The sequence below is a fragment of the Myotis brandtii genome, unplaced genomic scaffold (genome assembly GCF_000412655.1).
Source record: "Myotis brandtii unplaced genomic scaffold, ASM41265v1 scaffold612, whole genome shotgun sequence".
NCBI lineage: Eukaryota > Metazoa > Chordata > Mammalia > Chiroptera > Vespertilionidae > Myotis > Myotis brandtii.
Window position 1 is genome coordinate 861,652 of NW_005370328.1, and position 10,368 is coordinate 872,019.

General features: G+C 43.3%; 1 protein-coding gene across 3 annotated transcripts in view; it reads right to left on the reverse strand.

The window, feature by feature from the left end:
• Nucleotides 1–10,368, reverse strand: part of LYPLAL1 (lysophospholipase-like 1) — a 61,531-nt gene that overhangs the window by 39,596 nt on the left and 11,567 nt on the right. For all 3 annotated transcript variants that reach the window (XM_014528061.1, XM_014528060.1, XM_014528062.1), the window contains exon 3: nucleotides 323–492. In XM_014528061.1, the coding sequence (XP_014383547.1) occupies nucleotides 323–492 (170 nt within the window). The remainder of the gene's footprint in view (nucleotides 1–322; nucleotides 493–10,368) is intronic.

The following is a 10,368-nucleotide window of genomic DNA, read 5'->3' on the forward strand; positions in this document are numbered from 1 at the left end:
ATCATGGCAACAGTAATTTAAACATATAATAAAACTTAAGCTAATTAAAATAAATTGTTTTAAAAACTGAAATGAATAATCTAATTAAAATTAAACACGGGGCTCTCAAACTGTTATTATTAAAATGAAAGGGAATTAAAGTTTCATGAGTTATTGTTTATAATTCTAGTATCTTTGAAACCCTTAGTACATAGTTTATTTGAAACTATAAACAGGTCAAATGATATATAAATGCTTCTAAATAATATTCCAAGTAAAGTTCAATGTAAGGAATTTAAACAAAAGGAAAAAAAATTAAATTTCCAACATTTGAAGGTCTTACCTATTAATATTCTATTCTTCTTGATGCCACTTTTTACTTCATCATTAATCAAGTCTGTAAGCACCTGACACATCACATCGATGGACTCAAGGTGCTCTGGGCAGTCGTTAGATATTTTAAATCTGTCGAACCACACATTGGAGATTCCTCCTTTCATAGGAGTATAGGGTCTGTTTAAAACCAAAGAAAAGAAAAAGGGAATGACATTAAGGTAGATTTTTTAATTTCTAAAATCTAAGGTAGATTTTTTAATTTCTAGTGTTTTCAATAAATCATTTCAATTTCCTCCAAGTTTTATAAATTGAAAAATTCCTATTAAAAGCACCCCCATGTATATGGCATTAGCTCAGCTATACGTATATCGATTCCATTAACATTTACTAATACCAGTACATGTTTAGTTTCTCCATCTTTAAGATTCATAATTTTCCAAAAATCCTTACAAAAATTGAATTTTATATATATATATATAAAACATATATATAATGTATGTACATAGTATGTGTATATGTTTTGCTCAATATTTAAAATGATTCATCAGATCTACTATGTTTTTAAAATTTTCTGCATTATTTTTCCCCTTTAATGTAAGAATCAATATTTTAGTATACACAGCTAACTGAATGTTTGTCCATGCAAAATATTCAATACCCCAAGAGTGAAAAAGAATTCAGTGAAGTGCTTTTAAAAGTTGCTTAATTTGCAGCACTCAAGTATCAAAGGTGAGCTAATAATTTGGGTCTCAAATTGGGTGCTTTGTTGGACTTATAAGACATTTTATGTAATAAGATGCTCTGAATTGGTGTCTTGTTGAACACGGTTACTCATAAAATTCTTTACATTTTTGTAAAGTTGGGATGGTTCCAGTACTAGTGAATCTTAACCCATTCACAGGATATTCATACTCTGAATGAAGTTAAAGTGCCAAAGGTACCCATCACGATGTGAAAGGAATGTAAACCAGTGATGACCACAGATGCAGAATTCCTCCTACATCTACTCCCTGGCCCATCCATTTGGATCAGCTGTATACTCTCACCTCCAGAATCAGTGAGACAGTGTGAAATGTACACCAGAGCAAAACATTGGAGGATGCGAGACACCAGCTGAACCCTGAGGGTGCTTCCCTTCATCTTCTCTAGTAAAACCCAGTGGAACCTCAGCGACCCAGGGAGCTATAAATATTGAATTCTCATTCTCTTATCCACTGTATCAAAAGGACCCTCAATCTGTGCAAATCTGCCTTGGGAAGCATCCAAGCTTTTAGACCAATGGGTAGGACTGAAGGGGGCAGGAGAGCGACACCATCATTTTTCTGTATTGATCAGACCACTCCAAAATACATGGGCATCCATGTATTTCTTGAGCCAGGAAATCAAGAGGAAGACATTTGGAAAGTTTCTCAGACAAATTGAAAGAAATCTGGAAATAAGAACTCATCTACACAGGATCTTTTATTTACTAAAATAGAACCATGTTATAAACATGACTTTGCAACATGCTTTCTAAAACTTAAATGTATATCTTGCCCATCTGGCGTGGCTCGGCGGTTGAGCATCGACCTATGAACCAGGAGGTTGAGGTTCAATTCCTGGTCAGGGCACATGCCCAGGTTGTGGGCTTGATCACCAGTGTGGGGCGTGCAGGAGGCAGCTGATCAATGATTCTCTCTCATCATTGATGTTTCTATCTCTCTCTCCTTCTCCCTTCCTCTCTGAAATCAATAAAAATTTATTTAAAAAACACCCCACAACAAAAACCTAACATTTTCTGTTTATGACAATACATGATATTATATATATGTGTATGTGTGTATATATATATATATATATGTGTGTGTGTGTGTATATATATATATATATATATATATATGTATATATATTTATCTGTGTGTGTGTGTATGTGTGTTGCTTTGATGTTTTTCATATAAATCTTATTTTTTGCACCATTTCTCTTCACCACTCTCACTCCCCCCACACCCTGCCCTTCACACTAGGTTTTTCTGCCAAGGGCCATTTGTATATTTGTAACATCATTCGAGGGCAATACAAAATGATCAACTTAAAAATTAGCCTGTCATAGAAAACACCAAAGACCCCATCAAAAAAACTACTAGACTTAATAAATGAATTCGGCAGTGTAGCAGGTTACAAAATTAACACTCAGAAATCTATGGCTTTTTTATACACCAACTAGAGAACTGGTGCACGGATTCTCGCACCGTGGGGTTCCTCAACCTGGCCTGTGCCCTCTTGCCGCTTCCACTCATCCCAGCCCCGCTGCGCCTACTGCTGCTGCTTGGTAGCGCACTGCCACGGAGATGGGAGAGGCTCCTGCCGCCTCAGGGGAGCTCGCCAGCAGTGAGCCTAGTGTCTGGTGCCTCAGTCAGCTGAGTGGCGCTCCCACTGTGGGAGCGCACTGACCACCAGGGGGCAGATGCTGCATTGAAAATCTGCCTCCTGGTGGTCAGTGCATGTCATAACGACCAGTCACTTAGGCTTTTATATATATACTAGAGGCCCGGTGCACAAAAATTTGTGCACTTGGGGGGCGGGGGGAGGGGGGTCCCCCAGCCCGGCCTGTGCCCTCTCGCAGTCTGGGACCCCTCGGGAGATAACGACCTGCTGGCTTAGGCCTGCTCCCGGGTGGCAGAGGGCAGGCCCAATCCCTAAGTGCAGCCCCTGGTCAGGCTCAGAGCAGGGCCGATTGGGGAGTTGGGGCGCCGCCCCGTCATGCACAGAGCAGGGCGGATCGGGAGGTTGCGATGCCACCCTCACTCACGCTCAGGGTAGGGCCGATTGGGGGATTGGCAAAATGAGCCTGCCTCCTCCTATTCCCCTCCTTCCGCTGTTCCAAGCCATATCACCCCCACTGAGGAGAGTCTTTTTTGGCATTCATAGCCTGGGTCCACACAACCTTCTATCCCCCTTCTCTGGCTTCCACAGAGCCCCTATCACAGTCTCTGTCCAAGGCCTTGCTGTCACTCTGAGCAACACTATTTCCAATCAGGTCCCATCCCTCCAGGTTCTTGGGCCACCTCACTTCAGCACCATCCCCACCACCCAGAAGTGCTCACCATCAGAAAAGTTAGAACCCAATATTCCACTCTCTTAGCCATCAGCTCCCACTCTTTGGTTCTCTCAAGCTCTCCATTTCATCGCTCACTCAGTCCTGGCCTCCTCCTCCTCCAGCCAGCCACACTGCTCATGGGAAACCTCTCTTTGACCACTATGGCTAGCTTCTGGCCATTTTCAAAAAAGCAAAACCTCCATGGAAAGGAGATTCTAGGCCCTTCACACTACTGTCAAGGGTAGTTCCATTTTATCTGGGCTCTGCATGGGATTTTAGCTAAAACACAAGATTCCACACCTTAAGAAGTCTGAAAAAAAATTTACAGAAATTATTGTAACTACCCAACATACTCCTGGCCCCTTCTTATACCCTTCAATCTATCCTGCACTAAGCCCAAGTGATGTAGTCAAAATGCCATTTAATGGCCTATAAACATCACTCCTTAGCAGCATTATTCATAATAAGCAAAAAGTGGAAACACAAATTTCCATCAACTGATGAATGAATAAATTTAATGTGGTATAGCCATACAATGGAATAGTACTCAGAAAAGAAAACAATAGTGAAATACTAACACATCCTACAACATGGATGAACACTGAAGACATTATGCTAGGTGAAAGAAGCCAGACACAAAAGGTCACATACCGCATGATTCCATGTCTGGAATGTCCAAAACAGGCAAATGTATTGAGATGGAAAAGAGATCAGCTGTTGCCTGAAGCTGGGGAACATGTGGGAATGTGGAGTGATAGATAAGGGTGAAGGGCTTCTTTCTGCAGTGCTGGAGGTGTTCTAAAATCCACTGTGGTGATGGCTGCACAACTCAGAATACACTAAAAGTCATTGAGGTGTACACTGTAAGTGGATAAAGCGTATGGTATGTGAATGACATCTCAATGAAACTGTTTAAAAAATAAAGTCACTCCCCATTTAGAACTCTTCAAGAGCTTCCCATTTCCTAGGGGACCAAGCCAACACTCCTCTACATGTTACAGAAAAGTCTCCTTGAGCTGGCCTCAGACTGCTTCACTAGTTTTATTTCCCACCTACCCTCACCTTGCCTCTTGTGCTGTAGGAATTCCAGACTATGCCCACCCCACTCCACCATCCTGTTCTGTCCAGGTCTAAATTCAAGCTTGGACTCTCCTGTCACCCTATCCTCATCATCTTCAAAGTTTCATCTCCAGCATCCTGGTTTTCTCTCAGAGCTGAGCTGAGGGCTCCTCTTTCCAGGGTCTCAGTGCAATTTCAGCTGCACCCGCACCCCAGGAGCTCAGGGAGCATCCACAGTCTGGCGTGTAGCTCCAGAACTCACTGTTAGGAGCTTCTACCTCGGGCTCTGACCAGGACTACATACACGAGTCCTGGGCCCTAAACTGCACCTTGCCACAACACACCCGTGAAGGGCCACACCATCACTCTGCTCATTACCACCGCCACAGGCCCCAGCACACAGGAGTCCACACATTATCCTCACCGGATGGCCAAGGCCACCAGAAATGCAAAGATTTGCAGCCACAGTCTCCAGCATTTCATTTCCTTTTCTGGGAAAGATGAAGTCAATTTCAAGTCCCTTCTGGCCCCCACTGCAATTAACATCTCAGGAAAACATTTTGTTCCCATCTCCTTTGTCTGTACTGGGAGCAAAAGTTCTACAAATGGCATTAGTTACCACCTGGAAGGTCATCTGTCCCCCATGAAAGAGGACAGGAGGAAGAAAGAGAAGATGGAAAAGCCCCCGAAACTAAACCTGGATCTTCTCAGTGGTCAAAGGAGTGATTGTACTGAGCCTAACTTCCTGACAACAAAGAGCAGAGTTCCCAGTCATTCCAACACACCTCCTCTGAAACATCTCCAAGATGGAACCTCTTACATGGACATACAGAAGACATATGAAAACATGCTCAAAGTCACTAATCATCCGAGAGATGCAAATCAAAACAACAAGGTACCATCTCACACCTGTCAGAATGGCTATCATCAACAAATAAAAAAATGACAAGCTGGAAAGGATGCGGAGAAAAAGGGACTCTCTTGCACTGCTGGTGGGAATGCATACTGGTGCAGCCACTGTGGAAAACAGTATGGAGTTTCCTCAAAAAATTAAAAATGGAACTCCCATTTGACTCAGTAATCCCACTTCTAGGAATATATCCCAAGAAATCAGAAACACCAATCAGAAAGGATATATGCACCCCTATGTTCATAGCAGCACAATTTACAATAGCTAAGATTTGGAAATAGCCTAAGTGCCCATCAGCAGATGAGTGGATTAAAAAATGGTGGTACATCTACACTATGAAATACTACGCTGCTATAAAAAAAGAAAGAACTCGTACCATTTGCAATATCATGGATGGACTTGGGGAGCATTATGCTAAGCAAAATAAGCCAGTCGGAGAAAGATAAATATCACATGATCTCACTCATTTGTGGAATATAATGAACAACATAAAGTGATGAACAAAAATAGAGTCAGAGAAAAGAAATATTTTAGAATATAATAGAAGTAATCCTGTTATTTGCAGTTTTTTAATATTTCCTACAACTTTTGTGATATTATACTATGTTAGTACAGTTTTGGTAATATTATATTTAAAATCTTTTTTTTTCTTGAAATATTAATGTTTGTTGCATGTAATATAATTATATTTAAAAGTTTTTCTTGAAATATTGTTTATTGCATGTAACATATTTAAAATCATTTTTCTTGAAAAAAATTAGCCTGCTATATTTCATCAAATATTTAATTAACTCACCTCTAATGCCTTGTCAGGCCCAGACCAAATGATTTTGCGGACTGTACACAGCCCATGGGCTGGACATTCCCCAGCCCTGCACTAGGTAAACCATTTTTATTATCTAAAATATATACTTGAATGTTTTTCTTGTATGTACATTAAAATAAGCATCTTGTCAGGACACTTTTTAGAGCACTATTGCTTTTCAAAAATTAAACAGCCTATTTGGTTTTCTTGTGTGCCTTTTCTCTTTACCTCATGGAAATCTTTCCACCGGCTATAGTTGTACCCCATCATTTTAAATGGCTATGTAATCTATCTATGTAAAGCCTAAGCAACCGTTATGACCAGACGACCAGTCAGTAACTATGACGTGCACTGACCACAGGGGGCATACGCTCAATGCAGGAGCTGTCCCCTGGTTGTCAGTGCGCTTCCACAGCCAAACTCCTGTGGTCCCTCCCCCTGGCTGGCAGGCCCCGATCGGCCCCGATAGGGACTGGGTGAAATGGCCCCGATTGGCCCTGATCACTGACCAGGCCGAGGGACCCCACCTGTGCATGAATTCGTGCACCGGGCCTCTAGTATCTTATGATAAAGATGGTCCACGCCCTAGCTAGTTTGGCTCAGTGGATAGAGCGTCAGCCTGCAGACTGAAGGGTCCCAGGTTTGATTCCAGTCAAGGGCACATGCCTGGGTTGCGGGCTTGATCCCCAGTAGGGGGCATGCAGGAGGCAGCCGATCAATGATTCTCTCTCATCATTGATGGCTACTGTAATCAAAATAGCATTGTATTGGCACAAGAACAGGTAATAAATCAATGGAATAGAACAGAGACCCCAGAAAGTGACCCCAAGCCATTACGCTCAATTAATATTTGACAAAGGAGGAAAAACATACAATGGAGTTAAGACAGCCTCTTCAATAAATGTTGCTGGGAAAATTGGACAGATACATGCAGAAAAATGAAACTAGACCACCAACTTACATCTCCCTTCCTCTCTGAAATCAATAAAAATATTTAAAAAAAAAAAAAGAAAAAAAAAGATGGTCCACAGTGTAGTCAACCATCCCCCTACTAATTGGCATTTATTTGGTACTCAAGTTTTAGCCACTAAGAATGCTACATTAAATATATTTGTATATGTGTTTTTATCTACTGGAACTTTTATTCCTATGAAAGAGTCTAAAAACAGGTCTGCTGGATTGAAAGGTATAATTTTTATCTTAAAAGGTGTTTTAAATGGGAGCCCACTGTATGGGAGAATGATACATCTGATAAAGGTTTAATATCCAAACTATATAAGGAACTCGTACAACTTAACAAAAGGAAGATGAACAATCCAATTAAAAAATGGGCTAAGGACCTAAATAGACATTTCTCCAAGTGGCCATAAAAATGGCCAAGAGACATGAAAAAAATGCTCAAAGTCACTGATCAGCAGAGAGATGAAAATTAAAACGACAATGAGATATCACCTGCAACCCACAGCTTGAGAACCACTGCTCTAAGTTAACCTTTCAACAGGAAAAGATAATAGCCTTTTGCCCACAGCCCTAACAGCATCGGTGCTAACACCCTTTAAAATGCTACCTCTGAAGGGTATCAACTATCGTTTTAAAATCAACTTTATTGAGGAATAATTTAAAGATATAAAAGTACACATTTTAAGTATATAGTTCAAAGACTTGACAATGTAACCACCACTGCCACAATGATACAGAACATTCCCTTTTCTCAGAAAACCCCTTCATGTCTCTTGGCAAGCGATTCGCCTTCCCTTCCCAGGCAACCACTGGGGATTTTCTCTCTACAGATCAGTGCTGCCTCTTCTAGAACACCATACACATGGAATTACCTGGTCATATCATTTGCTTGTTTCTACTGTGCTTTTAAGTTTTTAGTAATTTAGAAGAGTGCTTTATTATTGGCACTTAAATATATAAAATACCAGTATATTTCACAATCTAGAACAAATACTCCAAAAATTTATATGGAACCTATAAAGACCCAAATGGCTGCAGCAATCTTGAGAAAGAAGAACAAAGTTGGACACAATACCGGATATCAAGAAACCCAAAACACCAATCAGAAAGAATGTATGCACCTCTATGTTAGTAACAAAGAAACAGAATTTCCGGAGGATGAGGCCCAGAAATCAGGATTTTTAAAAAGATTCCCAGGTGATTCTAATGTGCAGCCAAGGTTGAGAACCACTGTTCTAGAGGCAAGAGACATAATGAACAGGGCAGCACAGAAATCAACACGAAGAACTTGTTAGTGGTCAATGTCAGGAAGGAAGTAAAATGGGGCAACATGATGGCATAGGGACAGGTGATGTGAAAGGGTGGTGATTGAGAGTGGCGCTTCTAGGAGATGCCACAGCTGAGGTCTGCTGGGTGAGGGGTCCAGGAAAGCTAGGTGCACAGGCCTTGAGACATAAGGGGCTGGGGAGGCCATTGCAAGGAGGGGGGCCCAGTAAGCTGTAGAGGGTGGCTGCAGGACTTTGTCCTCGGGAAGGGGGAAGTACAGGAGGTCTGCAGTGAATACCCCTGGACTGTTCTGGAGCTGTGCTGGGTGCTGCTCGCTGCTGCTCAGGGAGCGGCTGCGTGGATGTCAGCCCGGCACCGGTGGCAGGAGGAGCCTTAATTTAGCTTCTGTTCCCCTCCCACAGTAAGGCTCTGGGAGGCAGGCTTGGCTCCCCTTTCTGGGGGGTGCCCCACTTGGCCCTATCAGGGGAGCTTCTTGCTAGCCTTGTCTGCTTTACAGATGGCCCACCTTTAGGACTAGGTGGCACTGCCCCTCCTGGTTGTGGGCCAGGCCCCTGTAAACCACTTTGTTCTTCACAACACTGGCAGGAGGGCTAGCTTACTGTTCCCACTGTGCTTTGGGGGCAGTTGGGCTCTGAGAAGCATTGTTGCATGCCCGAGGTCACTCAGACTGTCCTCACTGGCCCAGGTTCCCACTCAAGTTGGGAGGGATCTTGAGCCACTGGGACACAGCTATGAAAGGGAGTCACATGGTGGTCTAGAGTCCTAGTTAAAATGCCAGTGTTTCAGGCTTCTGTGAGTGTTGGTAACATGAGTGGCCCTGCAAATGCCTGAGGTTGCTGTCGGGGTCGGTCTTGTGCCCCCTCCCCCAAGAAAGCCTGAAGATGAAAGTAACCGGTCCCAAGCTGTACACATTACTTCCTCTGGTCCCATCAGCCCTGTGGTGGAGTGGTGAAGAAAAGGGTGGAGACTCTGGGAGGTGGAGTCACCGGAAGGAATCTCCCAAAGGCGGAATCAGAATACCCCCTCTGAAGGGTTGTGCTGGGTCCTGTGGGCGGGGAGCCATAAGGGTTCAGTTTGCTTGTGTGTTTCAAGGTGGGCACTGGATGGTTTTGGGTGGAGTGAGTCCCTCTCAGAATGCTTATGTCTCATAGATGCTGAAGAGGGGGAGCATTCTGGGCACCGGGTGAGTGCTGGTGGTTTCTGCTGGAGGCTGTAAGGCTCTGTGAGGAGCCAGCCTGCCTGCCATCACAACCCTTGACTAGCCTTCCAGCTGCATGCAGATCTCCAAGGGGATTGTGTATAAACAGCAGGCTGCTCTCTGAAACCCACCCTCTGTTGACTCATCTTCAAGGCCAGAGTTCATAACCCTTGAGGCAGTTTTGACATCACTCCAGGATTGTGACATCCCTGATGAATACTTGAAAAACAAGGCCACTTCTCTCTGTATGCGGGGCTCTGGGCTGGAGCAGACCCTGTTTGGGGAATCCGCTTCCCTGTGGCAGGAGCCCTGTCCCTTTGGCCTGGCAAGGCCCAGCTGGCAATCCATGCTGTGCCTTTGGGGTTTGGCCTCCCCTGTCCTTGGTTTTTAGAGCCTCACTCCCCACTCTCTCTGCCTTTATCACTTTCTTCTTGGTTTGAGCTGCACAGCCAGAAGATCTCATCTCCAGTGATATGTGGCTGCTCTGCGGTCACCCTAGAGCACAAAGGAACACTTTTTAAAAACATACAGTGGGGCCTTGACTTACGAGTTTAATTCGTTCTGAGACCGAGGTCGTTAAGGAGCTCATTAACTCAAATTACTCTATCAACTCAATGCAAAAAATCAGCCGAGAGACAGCTGGTATCTCAAAAAACTCGTTAGTTGGGACACTCATAAGTCAAGGCCCCACTATATACTTTTTAAAAAAATTGATTTCAGAGAGGAAAGGAGAGGGAGAGAGAGATAGAAACATCAAT